This window comes from Staurois parvus, unplaced genomic scaffold, assembly GCF_062004578.1.
Source record: "Staurois parvus isolate SC_StPar_1 unplaced genomic scaffold, SC_StPar_1.0 ptg002385l, whole genome shotgun sequence".
Taxonomy (NCBI): domain Eukaryota; kingdom Metazoa; phylum Chordata; class Amphibia; order Anura; family Ranidae; genus Staurois; species Staurois parvus.
The window spans coordinates 81,817-99,917 of record NW_028320181.1 but is presented as its reverse complement, the minus strand read 5'-3'; the positions used below and the strand labels follow the sequence as shown (position 1 = coordinate 99,917).

At 53.9% G+C, this 18,101-nt stretch overlaps 1 protein-coding gene across 1 annotated transcript in view; it reads left to right on the top strand.

Annotated features, from left to right (window-relative positions):
- The window catches only part of LOC149431143 (tyrosinase-like), a 65,323-nt gene that overhangs the window by 34,715 nt on the left and 12,507 nt on the right, over nucleotides 1-18,101 (top strand). The window contains exon 2 of the mRNA XM_089665870.1: nucleotides 13,703-14,494. Coding sequence (XP_089521996.1) covers nucleotides 13,703-14,494 — 792 coding nt within the window. The remainder of the gene's footprint in view (nucleotides 1-13,702; nucleotides 14,495-18,101) is intronic.

The following is an 18,101-nucleotide window of genomic DNA, read 5'->3' as shown; positions in this document are numbered from 1 at the left end:
CAGGGTGTGGAGGAGTACGGAGTCTCAGGGTGTGGAGGAGTACGGAGTCTCAGGGTGTGGAGGAGTACGGAGTCTCTGGGTGGGGAGGAGTACGGAGTCTCTGGGTGGGGAGGAGTACGGAGCCTCTGGGTGGGGAGGAGTACGGAGTCTCAGGGTGGGGAGGAGTACGGAGTCTCAGGGTGTGGAGGAGTACGGAGTCTCAGGGTGTGGAGGAGTACGGAGTCTCTGGGTGGGGAGGAGTACGGAGTCTCTGGGTGGGGAGGAGTACGGAGTCTCTGGGTGTGGAGGAGTACGGAGTCTCAGGGTGGGGAGGAGTACGGAGTCTCTGGGTGTGGAGGAGTACGGAGTCTCAGGGTGTGGAGGAGTACGGAGTCTCTGGGTGTGGAGGAGTACGGAGTCTCAGGGTGTGGAGGAGTACGGAGTCTCAGTGTGTGGAGGAGTACGGAGTCTCAGGGTGTGGAGGAGTACGGAGTCTCAGGGTGTGGAGGAGTACGGAGTCTCAGGGTGTGGAGGAGTACTGAGTCTCAGGGTGTGGAGGAGTACGGAGTCTCAGGGTGTGGAGGAGTACGGAGTCTCAGGGTGTGGAGGAGTACGGAGTCTCAGGGTGTGGAGGAGTACGGAGTCTCAGGGTGTGGAGGAGTACGGAGTCTCAGGGTGTGGAGGAGTACGGAGTCTCAGGGTGTGGAGGAGTACGGAATGTCTGAGACATTAGAGACTTCCCTTCCTTAGTTCTATAACATTTGGATTTCTCCTGAATGAGAATCTTCCATTCCTGGTTGATGGTGTTCAGGTTGTCCTCCCGTCTGACCTCCCATTCCAGGAGACGTCTTACTTTTCCTTTGCAGAGATTTCCCCTCACCGAACGTGTTCTCATCCCCCAACGTGTTCCCGTCCCCCAACGTGTTCCCGTCCCCCAACGTGTTCCCATCCCCCAACGTGTTCCCATCCTCCAACGTGTTCCCATCCCCCAACATGTTCCCGTCCCCCAACGTGTTCCCGTCCCCCAACGTGTTCCCGTCCCCCAACGTCTTCCCATCCCCCAACGTGTTCCCGTCCCCCAACGTGTTCCCGTCCCCCAACGTGTTCCCGTCCCCCAACGTGTTCCCATCCCCCAACGTGTTCCCGTCCCCCAACGTGTTCCCATCCCCCAACATGTTCCCGTCCCCCAACGTGTTCCCGTCCCCCAACGTGTTCCCGTCCCCCAACGTCTTCCCATCCCCCAACGTGTTCCCGTCCCCCAACGTGTTCCCATCCCCCAACGTGTTCCCATCCCCCAACGTGTTCCCGTCCCCCAACATGTTCCCGTCCCCCAACGTATCCCCGTCCTCCAACGTGTTCCCGTCCCCCAACGCATTCCCTTCCTCCAACGTGTTCCCGTCCCCCAACGTGTTCCCATCCCCCAACGTGTTCCCGTCCCCCAACGTGTTCCGGTCCCCCAACGCATTCCCTTCCTCCAACGTGTTCCCGTCCCCCAATGTGTTCCCATCCCCCAACGTGTTCCCATCCCCCAACGTGTTCCCATCCCCCAACGTATCCCCGTCCTCCAACGTGTTCCCATCCCCCAACGTATCCCCGTCCTCCAACGTGTTCCCGTCCCCCAACGTGTTCCCGTCCCCCAACGCGTTCTCCTCCCCCAACGCGTTCCCGTCCCCCAACGTATCCCCGTCCTCCAACGTGTTCCCGTCCCCCAACGCGTTCTCCTCCCCCAACGCGTTCCCGTCCCCCAACGTATCCCCGTCCTCCAACGTGTTCTCCTCCCCCAACGTGTTCCCGTCCCCCAACGCGTTCTCCTCCCCCAACGCGTTCCCGTCCCCCAACGCGTTCTCCTCCCCCAACGCGTTCCCGTCCCCCAACGCGTTTTCTTCCTCCAAAACATTCCCGTCCCCCAACGCGTTTTCCTCCCCCAACGCGTTCCCGTCCCCCAACGCATTCCCTTCCTCCAACGCGTTCCCGTCCCCCAACGCGTTCCCTTCCTCCAACGTGTTCCCTTCTTCCAACGTGTTCCCTTCCTCCAACGTGTTCCCGTCCCCCAACGTGTTCCCGTCCTCCGTGTTCCCATCCTACAACGTGTTCCCTTCCTCCAACGTATTACCATCCTCCAACGTGTTCCCATCCCCCAACATGTTCCCGTCCCCCAACGTGTTCCCGTCCTCCAACGTGTTCCCATCCCCCAAGGTGTTCCTGTCCCCCAACATGTTCCCGTCCCCCAACGTGTTCCCATCCTCCGTGTTCCCGTCCTCCAACGTGTTCCCGTCCCCCAACGTGTTCCCTTCCTCCAACGTGTTCCCGTCCCCCGTGTTCCCGTCCTCCAACGTGTTCCCGTCCCCCAACGTGTTCCCGTCCTCCAACGTGTTCCCTTCCTCCAACGTGTTCCCGTCCCCCGTGTTCCCGTCCTCCAACGTGTTCCCGTCCCCCAACGTGTTCCCGTCCCCCAAGGTGTTCCCGTCCCCCAAGGTGTTCCCATCTCCCAACGTGTTCCCGTCCCCCAAGGTGTTCCTGTCCCCCAACGTGTTCCCGTCTCCCAACGTGTTCCCGTCCTCCAACGCGTTCCCGTCCCCCAAGGTGTTCCCGTCCCCCAACGTGTTCCCGTCCTCCAACGTGTTCCCGTCTCCCAACGTGTTACCATCCTCCAACGTGTTCCCGTCCCCCAAGGTGTTCCCGTCCCCCAACATGTTCCCGTCCTCCAACGTGTTCCCGTCTCCCAACGTGTTCCCGTCCTCCAACGTATTACCATCCTCCAACGTGTTCCCATCCCCCAAGGTGTTCCTGTCCCCCAACATGTTCCCGTCCCCCAACGTGTTCCCGTCCTCCAACGTGTTCCCATCCCCCAAGGTGTTCCTGTCCCCCAACATGTTCCCGTCCCCCAACGTGTTCCCATCCTCCGTGTTCCCGTCCTCCAACGTGTTCCCGTCCCCCAACGTGTTCCCGTCCTCCAACGTGTTCCCTTCCTCCAACGTGTTCCCGTCCCCCGTGTTCCCGTCCTCCAACGTGTTCCCGTCCTCCATCGTGTTGCCTTCCTCCAACGTGTTCCCTTCCCCCAACGTGTTCCTGTCCTACAACGTGTTCCCGTCCCCCAAGGTGTTCCCGTCCCCCAACGTGTTCCCATCTCCCAACGTGTTCCCGTCCTCCAACGTGTTCCCGTCCTACAACGTGTTCCCGTCCCCCAAGGTGTTCCCGTCCCCCAACGTGTTCCCGTCTCCCAACGTGTTCCCGTCCTCCAACGCGTTCCCGTCCCCCAAGGTGTTCCCGTCCCCCAACGTGTTCCCGTCCTCCAACGTGTTCCCGTCTGCCAACGTGTTACCATCCTTCAACGTGTTCCCGTCCCCCAACATGTTCCCGTCCTCCAACGTGTTCCCGTCTCCCAACGTGTTCCCGTCCTCCAACATGTTCCCGTCCTACAACGTGTTCCCGTCCCCCAAGGTGTTCCCGTCCCCCAACGTGTTCCCGTCTCCCAACGTGTTCCCGTTCCCCAACGTGTTCCCGTCTCCCAACGTGTTCCCGTCCTCCAACGTGTTCCCGTCCCCCAAGGTGTTCCCGTCCCCCAACGTGTTCCCGTCCCCCAACGTGTTCCCGTCTCCCAACTTGTTACCATCCTCCAACGTGTTCCCGTCCCCCAAGGTGTTCCCGTCCCCCAACGTGTTCCCGTCCTCCAACGTGTTCCCGTCTCCCAACGTGTTCCCGTCCTCCAACGTGTTCCCGTCTCCCAACGTGTTCCCGTCCTCCAACATGTTCCCGTCCTACAACGTGTTCCTGTCCCCCAACGTGTTCCCGTCCCCCAACGTGTTCCTGTCTCCCAACGTGTTACCATCCTCCAACGTGTTCCCGTCCTCCAACGTGTTCCCGTCTCCCAACGTGTTCCCGTCCTCCAACGTGTTCTCGTCCCCCAAGGTGTTCCCGTCCCCCAACGTGTTCCCGTCTCCCAACGTGTTCCCGTCCTCCAACGCGTTCCCGTCCTCCAACGTGTTCCCATCCTGCAACGTGTTCCCATGTGCCGGGTTCAGCCTTTCCTGGAGCCTAACTCCTCCCATCCAGAACAGGACACCATCCCTGACTAAATGTTCCATTCAGGGCCCCCTGGTGACATTGATCACTCATCTGATTTCCAATTGGCCTCCAAAATCTTGTGTGAACTCTTTTTCCAACCTTCTAGTTCCAGCAGTGAATGGTGATGACAGGTCCTCTTTGTTTACATATCCAGAAAGGGAACGTGATTTGGTGTTAGCCATGATCCTGTAGAGAATGGAGACCAGCGGCCGGGAACTTCAGGCTACATTCAGTACTTAGTAAAAGCCAAACCACGTAGTCCAAATCACCAGGTACAGAATCAGTGTCCAGGTCACAAGTGGGGTTCGGCTCAGGAGGCTGAGAGCCGGCGTTGAGGTCACAAGCGGGGTTCGGCTCAGGAGGCAGAGAGCCGGCGTTGAGGTCACAAGCGGGGTTCGGCTCAGGAGGCAGAGAGCCGGCGTTGAGGTCACAAGCAGGGTTCGGCTCAGGAGGCAGAGAGCCGGCGTTGAGGTCACAAGCGGGGTTCTGCTCAGGAGGCAGAGAGCCGGCGTTGAGGTCACAAGTGGGGTTCTGCTCAGGAGGCAGAGAGCCGGCGTTGAGGTCACAAGTGGGGTTCGGCTCAGGAGGCTGAGAGCCGGCGTTGAGGTCACAAGCGGGGTTCGGCTCAGGAGGCAGAGAGCCGGCGTTGAGGTCACAAGCGGGGTTCGGCTCAGGAGGCTGAGAGCCGGCGTTGAGGTCACAAGCGGGGTTCGGCTCAGGAGGCAGAGAGCCGGCGTTGAGGTCACAAGCGGGGTTCGGCTCAGGAGGCAGAGAGCCGGCGTTGAGGTCACAAGCGGGGTTCTGCTCAGGAGGCAGAGAGCCGGCGTTGAGGTCACAAGCGGGGTTCTGCTCAGGAGGCAGAGAGCCGGCATTGAGGTCACAAGTGGGGTTCTGCTCAGGAGGCAGAGAGCCGGCGTTGAGGTCACAAGCGGGGTTCGGCTCAGGAGGCAGAGAGCCGGCGTTGAGGTCACAAGTGGGGTTCTGCTCAGGAGGCAGAGAGCCGGCGTTGAGGTCACAAGCGGGGTTCTGCTCAGGAGGCAGAGAGCCGGCGTTGAGGTCACAAGTGGGGTTCTGCTCAGGAGGCAGAGAGCCGGCGTTGAGGTCACAAGCAGGGTTCTGCTCAGGAGGCAGAGAGCCGGCGTTGAGGTCACAAGCGGGGTTCGGCTCAGGAGGCAGAGAGCCGGTGTTGAGGTCACAAGTTGGGGTTCGGCTCAGGAGGCAGAGAGCCGGCGTTGAGGTCACAAGTGGGGTTCTGCTGAGGAGGCAGAGAGCCGGCGTTGAGGTCACAAGTTGGGGTTCGGCTCAGGAGGCAGAGAGCCGGCGTTGAGGTCACAAGTCAGGGTTTGGCTCAGGAGGCAGAGAGCCGGCGTTGAGGTCACAAGTTGGGGTTCGGCTCAGGAGGCAGAGAGCCGGCGTTGAGGTCACAAGTTGGGGTTCGGCTCAGGAGGCAGAGAGCCGGCGTTGAGGTCACAAGTGGGGTTTGGCTCAGGAGGCAGAGAGCCGGCGTTGAGGTCACAAGCGGGGTTTGGCTCAGGAGGCAGAGAGCCGGCGTTGAGGTCACAAGTTGGGGTTCGGCTCAGGAGGCAGAGAGCCGGCGTTGAGGTCACAAGTGGGGTTCTGCTCAGGAGGCAGAGAGCCGGCGTTGAGGTCACAAGTCAGGGTTGGTTCAGGAGGCTGAGAGCCGGCGTTGAGGTCACAAGTCAGGGTTGGTTCAGGAAGCTGAGAGCCGGCGTTGAGGTCACAAATCTGGGTTGGTTCAGGAGGCAGAGAGTCGGCGTTGAGGTCACAAGTTGGGGTTCGGCTCAGGAGGCTGAGAGCCGGCGTTGAGGTCACAAGTTGGGGTTCGGCTCAGGAGGCTGAGAGCCGGCGTTGAGGTCACAAGTCAGGGTCGGTTCAGCAGGCAGAGAGGCAGCTGTCAGGGCTCCGGGTATGACCAGAGGTGTGTGACTGACGCAGGGAAACGCAGACTTCAGATAAGTTATAAACAATATAATTTATTTACACTAACAATACAAACATAAACGCAGTGCAATACTAAAACATAATACAGTGCAAACAAACCAAACCACCCACACATAATACATACAATGCAAGCGTCGTCAGGCAGGCCGGGTCAATAACAATCGGGCAGGTAGGTACAGGGGGTCAGGCAGAGAATGGTCGGGGTCACAAGCCAGGGATCAAACAGGAGAAGTCAGCAGAGGTCCGGATCAGGCAGAGTCAGCAACGAATCAGTCGGACAGGAACAGGAACAGGAACAGGAATGCAGGAACAAGATACAGGGCCCATAGAAAAACACACACCAAGGCAGAGACTGCAGGTCTGGCCATCCCTTAAATACACCTGCATGATCAACTTCAGGTGTTTGGCTGGCTGCAGGGTTGAGTATCTGAGTGCCGGGAGCACCCGCTGGCCAGCCCTGGTACTGCAGCCCACAAGGCAGGTGGGTCCCACCATTACTGGCAAGTCCATTCCTGACAGCAGCATTGAGATCACAAGTCAGGGTTGGTTCAGCAGGCAGAGAGCTGGCGTTGAGGTCACAATTCAGGTTTGGCTCAGGAGGCTGAGAGCCGGCGTTGAGGTCACAAGTTGGGGTTAGTTCAGCAGGCAGAGAGCCGGCGTTGAGGTCACAAGTCGGGGTTTGTTCAGCAGGCAGAGAGCCGGCGTTGAGGTCAAAACTCGGGGTTGGTTCAGGGTGGCATAGAGTCAGCGTTGAGGTCACAAGTCAGGGTTGGTTTAGGCGGCATAGAGTCAGCGTTGAGGTCACAACTAAGGGTTGGTTCAGGGTGGTATGGAGTCAGCGTTGAGGTCACAAGTCGGGGTCAGTTTAGGTGGCATAGAGTCAGCGTTGAGGTCACAAGTCGGGGCCAGTTTAGGTGGCATAGAGTCAGCGTTGAGGTCACAAGTCAGGGTTGGTTCAGCAGGCAGAGAGCCAGCGCTGAGGTTACAAGTCAGGGTTTGTTCAGGAGGCATAGAATCAGCGTTGAGGTCCCAAATCGGGGTCAGTTCAGGTGGAATAGAGTCAGCATTGAGGTCACAAGTAGGGTCGGTTTCAGTGGCATAGAGTCAGCATTGAGGTCACAATTCAGGGTTGGTTCAGCAGGCAGAGAGCTGGCGTTGAGGTCACAATTCAGGTTTGGCTCAGGAGGCTGAGAGCCGGCGTTGAGGTCACAAGTTGGGGTTAGTTCAGCAGGCAGAGAGCCGGCGTTGAGGTCACAAGTCGGGGTTTGTTCAGCAGGCAGAGAGCCGGCGTTGAGGTCAAAACTCGGGGTTGGTTCAGGGTGGCATAGAGTCAGCGTTGAGGTCACAAGTCAGGGTTGGTTTAGGCGGCATAGAGTCAGCGTTGAGGTCACAACTAAGGGTTGGTTCAGGGTGGTATGGAGTCAGCGTTGAGGTCACAAGTCGGGGTCAGTTTAGGTGGCATAGAGTCAGCGTTGAGGTCACAAGTCGGGGCCAGTTTAGGTGGCATAGAGTCAGCGTTGAGGTCACAAGTCAGGGTTGGTTCAGCAGGCAGAGAGCCAGCGCTGAGGTTACAAGTCAGGGTTTGTTCAGGAGGCATAGAATCAGCGTTGAGGTCCCAAATCGGGGTCAGTTCAGGTGGAATAGAGTCAGCATTGAGGTCACAAGTAGGGTCGGTTTCAGTGGCATAGAGTCAGCATTGAGGTCACAATTCGGGTCGGTTTAGGTGGCATAGAGTCAGTATTGAGGTCACAAGTCAGGGTCTATTCAAGTGGCAGAGAGCCAGTGTTGAGGTCACAAGTCGGGGTCTATTCAAGTGGCAGAGAGCCAGTGTTGAGGTCACAAGTAGGGTCGGTTTCAGTGGCATAGAGTCAGCATTGAGGTCACAATTCGGGTCGATTCAGGTGGCAGAGAGCCAGTGTTGAGGTCACAAGTCAGGGTTCGGCTCAGGAGGCAGAGAGCCGGCATTGAGGTCACAAGTCGGGGTTTGTTCAGCAGGCAGAGAGCCAGTGCTGAGGTCACAAGTCAGGGTTCGGCTCAGGAGGCAGAGAGCCAGCGTTGAGGTCACAAGTCGGGGTTGGTTCAGCAGGCAGACAGCCGGCATTGAGGTCACAACTCGGGGTTTGTTCAGGGTGGCATAGAATCAGCATTGAGGTCCCAACTCGGGGTCAGTTCAGGTGGCATAGAGTCAGCATTGAGGTCACAGGTCAGGGTTGGTTTAGGTGGCATAGAGTCAGCATTGAGGTCACAGGTCAGGGTTGGTTTAGGTGGCATAGAGTCAGCGTTGAGGTCACAAGTCAGGGTTGGTTTAGGTGGCATAGAGTCAGCGTTGAGGTCACAAGTCAGGGTTGGTTCAGGGTGGCATGGAGTCAGCGTTGAGGTCACAAGTTGGAGTCGGTTTAGGTGGCATGGAGTCAGCGTTGAGGTCACAAGTTGGAGTCGGTTTAGGTGGCATGGAGTCAGCATTGAGGTCACAATTCGGGGTCAGTTTAGGTGGCATAGATTCAGCGTTGAGGTCACAAGTAGGGTCGGTTTCAGTGGCATAGAGTCAGTATTGAGGTCACAATTTGGGTAGATTCAGGTGGCAGAGAGCCAGCGCTGAGGTCACAAGTCAGGGTTGGTTCAGCAGGCAGAGAGCCAGCGCTGAGGTCACAAGTCAGGGTTCGGCTCAGGAGGCAGAGAGCCGGCATTGAGGTCACAAGTCGGGGTTTGTTCAGCAGGCAGAGAGCCAGCGTTGAGGTCACAAGTCAGGGTTGGTTCAGCAGGCAGAGAGCCAGCGTTGAGGTCACAACTCGGGGTTTGTTCAGGGTGGCATAGAATCAGCGTTGAGGTCCCAACTCGGGGTCAGTTCAGGTGGCATAGAGTCAGCATTGAGGTCACAGGTCGGGGTTGATTCAGGGTGGCATGGAGTCAGCGTTGAGGTCACAAGTAGGGTCGGTTTCAGTGGCATAGAGTCAGCATTGAGGTCACAATTCGGGTCGGTTTAGGTGGCATAGAGTCAGTATTGAGGTCACAAGTCGGGGTCGATTCAAGTGGCAGAGAGCTGGTGTTGAGGTCACAAGTCGGGGTCTATTCAAGTGGCAGAGAGCCGGTGTTGAGGTCACAAGTCAGGGTTGGTTCAGCAGGCAGAGAGCCAGCGCTGAGGTTACAAGTCGGGGTTTGGCTCAGGAGGCTGAGAGCCGGCGTGGAGGTCACAAGTCGGGGTTAGTTCAGCAGGCAGAGAGCCGGCGTGGAGGTCACAAGTCGGGGTTAGTTCAGCAGGCAGAGAGCCAGCATTGAGGTCACAAGTAGGGTCGGTTTCAGTGGCATAGAGTCAGCATTGAGGTCACAATTCGGGTCGATTCAGGTGGCAGAGAGCCAGTGTTGAGGTCACAAGTGGGGTTCGGCTCAGGAGGCAGAGAGCCAGCATTGAGGTCACAAGTTAGGGTCGGTTCAGGTGGCATAGAGTCAGCATTGAGCTCACAAGTGGGGTTCGGTTCAGCAGGCAGAGAGCCAGCGTTGAGGTCACAAGTCAGGGTTTGTTCAGGGTGGCATAGATTCAGCGTTGAGGTCACAGGTCGGGGTTTGTTCAGGGTGGCATAGAGTCAGCGTGGAGGTCCCAACTCAGGGTCAGTTCAGTTGGCATAGAGTCAGCATTGAGGTCACAAGTCGGAGTCGGTTTAGGTGGCATAGAGTCAGCGTTAGGTCACAAGTCGGGGTTGGTTCAGGGTGGCATAGATCCAGCATTGAGGTCACAAGTAGGGTTGGTTTAGGTGGCATAGAGTCAGTATTGAGGTCACAAGTCGGGTCGGTTTAAGTGGCTTAGAATAAGCTCTGAGGACACAAGTCGGGTAGGTTCAGGTGGCATAGAGTCAGCGATGAGGTTACAATCTAGGGTTGGTTTAGGGTGGCATAGAGTCAGCGTCGAGGTCCCAACTCGGGGTTGGTTCAGGCTGATAGAGAATTAGCATTGGGGTTACAAGCCAGAATGGGTCCAGATGGCATAGAGTAAGCATTGAGGTCACAAGTCGGGTCGGTTTAAGTGGCTTAGAGTAAGCTCTGAGGACACAAGTCGGGTCGGTTCAGGTTGCATAGAGTCAGCATTGAGGTCACAAGTCGGGTCGGATCAGGTGGCAGAGTCAGCGTTGAGGTCACAAGTCAGGTCAGTTCAGGTGGCATAGAGTCAGCATTGAGGTCACAAGTCGGGTCGGTTTAGGTGGCATAGAGTCAGCGTCGAGGTCACAAGTCAGGGTTGGTTCAGGGTGGCATAGAGTTGGTGTTGAGGTCACAAGTCAGGGTCGGTTCAGGTGGCATAGAGTTGGTGTTGAGGTCACAAGTTAGGGTCGGTTCAGGTGGCATAGAGTCAGCGTCGAGGTCACAAGTTAGGGTCGGTTCAGGTTCGCATAGAGTTGGTGTTGAGGTCACAAGTCAGGGTCGGTTCAGGGTGGCATAGAGTTGGTGTTGAGGTCACAAGTCGGGTCGGTTTAGGTGGCATAGAATCAGCGTCGAGGTCACAAGTCAGGGTTGGTTCAGATGGCAGAGAATCAGCATCGAGGTCACAAGCTGGGGTTGGTTCAGGTGGCATAGAGTCAGCATTCAGGTCACAACTCGGGGTCGGTTCAGGGTGGTAGAGAATTAGCACTGGGGTCACAAGTCCCCCTGTTGAGACAGCAGGAAGTTGGTGTTGAGGTCACATGACAGGGTAGCATCAGGCAGCAAAGGATTATCATTGGTGTCACAAGCCGGGGTCGGTTACAAGCAGCAATTGAGGTATCACAAGGACTATGTGTGGTGCACAATATTATGGCAAGGAAACGGGAAAGACTTAAATAGCTGATCAATCGCTCTGATTGGCCATATGATCAGATTCAGGTGAGACTCATTGAAACTGCAATTCAGTTCATTAGAACTTTGACAATTCCAATCGTTAATTCAGAGGCTGCAGTGACAGAAGTCATAAGTCATGCTCCAGCCTGTGGGAGACCTGAGTTCATGAGCTGGAAGACTGGAAGACTCTGCTGACATTTAGTAAGAATAGGATGACTGCATTGCTTCCCAATGGAGCGTAACTATCACTCCGCAGGAACAGCAGAGGTACCACCTGCATACAAATCACGTATGAAACGTCCATGTGACAATGCTGCTGCTCAAGGGTGGCTACACCGTTCCTCCAGAGATACAGTAGAGGAGTGGAGACACCCTGACACAGGAAGTGTGCTGCCCGGGTCACCAGGTGAAAATACAGTACATTAAAAAAGCATCCACCACATCTAAGGACTGTTAAGCTGCAATATACACCATAGTTACATAGTTCCATAGTTAGTCTGGCTGAAAAAAGTCCATCCAGTTCAACCATTATAAAAAAAGGAAAAAGTTGAACCCACAGTTGATCCAGAGGAAGGCAGAAATCCCAGCAAAGCACGATCCAATCTGCTCCTGCAGGGGAAACAATTCCTTCCTGATCCCCCGAGAGGCAATCGGATATTCCCTGGATCAATAATCGGATATTCCCGGGATCAATAATCGGATATTCCCGGGATCCACTTTCCCTATAAATGTTATATCCAGTTATATTCTGTTTATCCAAGAAAGGATCCAGGACTTTCCTGCAGCAATCCACTGAGCTGGCCACACCCAACCCTGGAGGGAGTCTATTCCACATTCTCAGCTCTTACTGTGAAGAAACCTTTCCGTGTTTGGAGATGACATTTCTATTCCTCCAGACGTGAAAAGCGCCCCCTTGTCCTCTGTGATGACCTCAGGGGGGATAACTACACCGAGTTCACTATATGAACCACTGAACACTATATTGCCCCAAGTATTGGGCCGCCTGCCTCTCCACGCACGTGAACCTTAATGTCCTTCCAGTCTTAGTCCGTAGGGTTCAATATTGAGTTGGCCCCGCCCTTTCCACACACATGACCTTTAATGGCCCCCCAGTCTTAGTCCGTAGGGTTCAATATTGAGTTGGCCCCGCCCTTTGCAGCTAGAACAGCTTCAACTCTTCTGGGAAGGCTGTCCACAAGGTTTAGGAGGGTGTCTATGGCAGGGGTGTCAAAACTATGGCCCTCCAGCTGGTGAAGTACTACAAGTCACATCATGCCTCTGCCTCTGGGTGTGTTGCCTGTGGATGTCAGAGTCTTGCAAGGCCTCATGGGACTTGCAGTTCCTCAACACCTGGAGGACCATACTGTGGACACCCCTGGTCTTCTTCCAGAAGCACATTTGTCAGGTCAGGCACTGATGTCGGGGGAGGAGGCCTGGCTCGCAGTCTCCGCTCTAATTCATCCCAAAGGTGTTCTATGGGGTTGAGGTCAGGACTCTGTGCAGGACAGTCAAGTTCCTCCACCCCAAACTGGCTCCTCCATGTCTATATGGACCTTGCTTTGTGCACTGGTGGGCAGTCATGATGGAACAGGAAGAGGCCATCCCCAAACTCTTCCCACAAATTTGGGAGCAGGAAATTGTCCAAAATGTTGCCTTAAGAGTTCCCTTCACTGGAACTAGGGGGCCAAGCCCAACCCCTGAAAAACACCCCCACACCATAATCCCCCCTCCACCAAACTTTACACTTGGCACAATGCAGTCAGGCAAGTACCGTTCTCATGGCCACCGCCAAACCCAGACACGTCCATCAGATTGCCAGACAGAGAAGCGTGATTGTTCCCTCCAGAGAACACGCCTCCACTTCTCTAGAGTCCAGTGGCGGCGTGCTTTACACCTCGGCATCGGACGCTTTGCATTGCACTTGGTGATGGAAGGCTTGGATGCAGCTGCTCGGCCATGGAAACCCATTCCATGAAGCTCTCTACGCACTGTTGTTGGGCTCATCTGAAGGCCACACCAAGTTTGGAGGTCTTTAGCTATTGACTCTGCAGACAGTTGGCGACTTCTGCGCACTGTGCGCTTCAGCATGCGCTGACCCCGCCCTGTCATGTGACGTGGCCTACCAGTTGGTGGCTGAGTGGCTGTTGTTCCCAGTGGCTTCCACTTTGTTATAATCCCACTAACAGTTGAGCGTGGAATATTTAGTAGCCAGGAAATGTCACGGATGGACTTATTGCCCAGGTGGCCACCTATCACGGGACCACGCTTGGGGTCACTGAGCTCCTGAGAGCGACCCATTCTTTCACCGATGTTTGTAGAAGCCGTCTGCATGCCTAGGGGCTTGATTGTATACACCTGTGTCCATGGAGGGGACTGGAACACCTGAATCACATGATATGGAGGGGATTGGAACACCTGAATCACATGATATGGAGGGGATTGGAACACCTGAATCACATGATATGGAGGGGATTGGAACACCTGAATCACATGATATGGAGGGGATTGGAACACCTGAATCACATGATTGGGAGGGGGTTGGAACACCTGAATCACATGATTGGGAGGGGATTGGAACACCTGAATCACATGGTTTGGAGGGCGGGGCCAATACGTCTGGCAGTATAGTGTATGAACTCTTTGTTCTGCAGTTTAGATGCACTTTAAGGTTTATCATGATTGGATATTTCTCTATGGTATGGAAGTTTGCAATATAAGGTATGGTGGGACTTCCCAGAGAGATTGCAGATGTGGACTTGGGAATGGTTTCCTTGAGCCCCCAAATAAACGTCATGATACCCATAATACATGTGGAAGAATACAAAATGGTAGAACCCAGAAATAATAGTCATTCTTCTGTTCAACCGCCTAATGTCTGTCCCTCCATCCACAGGGAGTCATGCTGAACCTCATCGTCCTCCTGGCACTCTGCCTCTCTGCTGTGGATGGCCAGTTCCCACGAGCCTGCTCCACAGAAGCCTCCTTTCACACCAAGACTTGTTGTCCACTTTGGAAGGACAAAAGCCCATGTGGTATTTTTTCAGGCCGAGGAAGATGTAGAAACTGGTCCAATTTACATAGAAAAGAGATTCCCCTAACTAATGACGATCGTCTGGACTGGCCATTGTTCTACTATGAGAATACTTGTGAGTGCAATGGAAACTACAGTGGCTTTGACTGCGGGGACTGTAAATTTGGCTATCATGGAGAGAGATGTGACCGAAAAAAAATTGTAACGCGAAGGGATATTCGGGAACTGACCTTTCTAGAGCAGAAAAGATTTTTCAGTTACTTGGCTCTAGCAAAGACCACCAAAAGCCAAGACTTTGTTATCCTGAGCACTGGAGACAGGTTCCACCGGGAGACTTACCGCTTTGTAGATGCCTCTCTGTATGATGTGTTCGCATGGATGCATTATTACGCCATGAAAGCAATCCTAATAAACAGTAGATTTGATCCTAATAAAAACTTTGCCCACCAAGGCCCAATATTTCCAGGATGGCATCGCCTAAATCTCCTCTTCCTGGAGAGACAAATCCAGCTGATGACGGGAGATGAAGATTTCGCTATTCCATACTATGACTGGAGGGGAGAGAAGAACTGCTCCATCTGTACAGATGAACTGCTGGGAACCAATGATGCTCAGGCTGTGCTGAGTCCATATTCTCACTTCTCTTTCTGGAAGGTAAGTCATATCATCATGTTCCATCTTCACCTTTATGACCCTCCAAAGTATGTTGGCTCAACCCCCTGGACCAACATGCAGTATATAAATGTATATGTAAATACCAAACACCATCCAGGTGCTTTTAAAATTCTATGATTGCTTTTTCTATTGCTTGTTGATGTTGTAGAGAATTCCATAGAATAAATACTGTTACTGTAAAGAGCCCCTTACCAATCTGATGGGAAGATCTTCTCTTATGCACAGCTTTTGTTTGCATGTCCTTTGTAAAGTCATTTGGATGAAAACTATACTTGGCAAATCTTTATATTGGCCATTTCCTTCCAGACACCTTGGAGAGGGTCTAGGGGTATATGCAGGCCCCGACTGGGACAAAACATAGGTCTGGGCATTTTGGATTGAGCAGCCCCAAGCCCGGGGACCCTTTCCTTGGAGTCCGGGGATGGTACGCCAGGGCCCAGTCGCAAGAGCAACCTTTGCAACCCTGGTAGTTCCGCCACTAGTGTCAGTCAGTTTTTATTTTATTTTTTACAATTTTAGATTTTATTTTTTAAATTTTTTTGCAGGAGCCCTGTTGGGGGGCTTTGGCGAGAGGGAAATGAAGAAAGGAAGGAGAGACAGAGAAAGGGAGGGAGGGAAGAGAGAAAGAAAGAATACAGATACAAGACTGTCGGGGAGTGTGGGCAGGGTAGACATAGGAGGAAAGGGCAGGAGGAGGAGCGGAAGAACCAGCTTTCTCTCTCCTCTCCCGTCTGTGGTGGAGGTGATGGTGGGGGAACTGTTAGCACTGGGGACAGTCTTTCCTGACAGAACCCATTGGCAGAGCTGCAGGAGATGAGGTGGGGGCTAGCCGGCAGGGAGTATACAGGAGCCCATGGCAGCAGGACATAGATAGAAGTGTTGGTACATAGAGGAACCGGTCCATGCATTTCTCACCCGCCACCACTGAACGTCTGCAGGAGGAAGAGGGGGAGAAGCAGGCATAAGAAATGCACGGTCTGGTTCCTCTATGAGCTTCCCGGCTCCTATCCAGGCAGCCCTGGTCCACTGGGCAAATGCCCGGTGTGCCCTATGGTCAGGCCTGAGTATATGGGATGCCCAACTTGACTTGAAACAATAACTCTAAGGACAAACGTCCTAAATTGTGTACAAACATGTAGGATCCTGGACTTTCTACTCCTTCCAAAGCAGCATCTGTGTCCTGACAGATCAGTAACAGTCTCTGTAAGGAGCACTTGGCCTCTTCAGACCCCAGCTGGGAAACTGCCCATTCACCTGACTGTCTTTGAAGAGTATCCCAGAGCAAGAGTATCTAGAATAGACTTGCAGCACTGTCCCAGGGAGAACTGGTTGGGTATAGCACCTAGTAGCCTCCTCTCCTGTAGGTTGGGGGTGTGTAGAGGAACCCACACTGTCCTTGTGTCCTGTAGCTTTGTGCAAACTTTTTCAGGCTTTTCTCTGGGCTAATTTCTTTCCACGCTAGCAGGCTGTCCTTCCTCAGTGGCTGTAGGGCAGTGGAGCTCCCTCTGTTGCCTTCCTTTTCCCATCTTTCCAACCTCCAGTCTAGAGGCAGAACCCCCTTCTCTGGGGTCCTCTCCCAGGCTACACAGCAGCACAGCTCAGCACTCCATCTTCCACCTGACTACCCTGCTAGCCAGGCTTTCTCATATTGATGGACTGATTAGGCCACCTTGCCAGGACTTCTGTCTGGGGATTGGCCAGATTCCCATAAACGTGCAGATCAGCTTCTTCTGGCCTCCACCCATTAGCTTCTACAAACGTCTCCAAGCTTCTAGAACCAGGGAGAGGTACCGGAGGCCTGACATGTAGAGCCTTCCAGCCTGACTTAAAGTAAACTCACTGACTCCCAGGCTTCTAACAAGCCTCTAACTACACTCACAAACTGTATACACCAGAGGGCGCTACACTAGCATTTTGCCATTTTTAAATAATGGTACAATATCTTCTGTGGAACAATCTTGTGGGACCATTCCAGGAGAAGCCCTGAGCAGAGGCCCCTTCTAAACCACACAGCCCAGGCATCATCTTCCTTGCAGCCAGTTACTCCTCCTCTCCAGCCATTTGATTGACAAGTCACCGGGAGAGGGGAGAAAGGAGGTCTCTGATTGTCTGCATCAGCATCCCTGCCTCTGGAACCCACATAAGCAGCAGCCAGGAGCCAGAATGGAAGGAAAGCCACAAATGGCAAGGAAGGTACCACCAGCTCACAGGGAGGAAGGTGGCCAGCTGGATCCCACTAGCAACCATGGAGAGGGGCACACAAAGTGCAGGAGAAAGCTGGAAGCAGCTTAGGCTAGATGAGGGGGCAGTAACCAAACATTCATAGGAGTGGGGTGAGCGAGAGTCCAAGGGCCCACAAGGCCACCGGGGAGGGCAATGGATCACTAGCTAAGAAGGTGCAGGCTAGAGAGGGGAGGCCCAGGGCATTATGGACTGCTTCTCATCTGACATCTCCCCCCACCGCAGACGTGCAAGCAGTGGTGAGACCTATACCCCTCATTTGCCAGGAACTGAGAACTACTTCAATCCACCTTCATCCAGCTACTTGCATTGTTACCTCCACTACCTTACAATACAAGGGTATGAACCTTTACTTGTTGGCATTGCTGTGTTAAAGTCGTTCCATTTTGGCCTCTTGTTCATCTCAGCAGGGACGTTTCACAGTCAGTTAGGGGAATGGGTAGTATTATACTTGTCAAATGTCACAACCGTTTCCCATATCACTGTGTATTGTTTTCGCTAAGATGCCCATCTTAAAGGTTTTTGAAAATATCGGCACTGCCCGCTAACACCACCGACTGTGAGAAAGAGTTCCATAATCTTACCACTCTAACAGTAAAGAACCCCTTACATATTTTGAGATTAAAATGCTTCATGTCCAACCTCCCCAATTCTGCTGGACTTGCTTGCTGCTGCTTGGCAATGCATGCTATTGCTGAGTCTGTCATCTACTTGAACCCTCTGGTCCTTTTCCACCCTGGTATCCCCCAGAGGTTCTCATCCTCGAGAGTAACTTGCATTCATATTTTTAGGCCCCAAGTTCATTACTTCACATTTTCATTCCTTGAACCTTATCTGCCATATTGATGCCCACCCCTGTATTTTATTCAGGTCTCCCTGTAAAGTTTCTATATCCTGCTGTGAAGTTCTTACCCTGCTACCTATTACCTAGTTTTGTCAGCAAACTCTGAGATGGAACTATTTATCCCAATTCTATATCATTTGTGAACAAATTAAACAGAATGAGTCCCAGGACAGAGCCTTGGGGTACCCCACTTGTAACTCCACATCTGTCTTTTTCAACCTTTTTTCCGACCACATCCTTTAACATTTTGCGCAGTCTTGAGGCCCCCCCAAAACGAATCATTTTACCCAACACAGCAGCATCCTCACATGTAGGACACCCAACGTTACAGGCGACCGACTCTTCCAAAGCAAAGACACCGCTGCACACTGGTACTGACAGCTTCTCTCTTCTCCCTCGGTTTCTCTCCGTCACTCAGCTAATGTGACCCCCAAAGGGTTGGGGCGCTAAACAGCATCCTTATCAACTGCTGACATCATTGGTTGTTAGAACGCTGGCGGC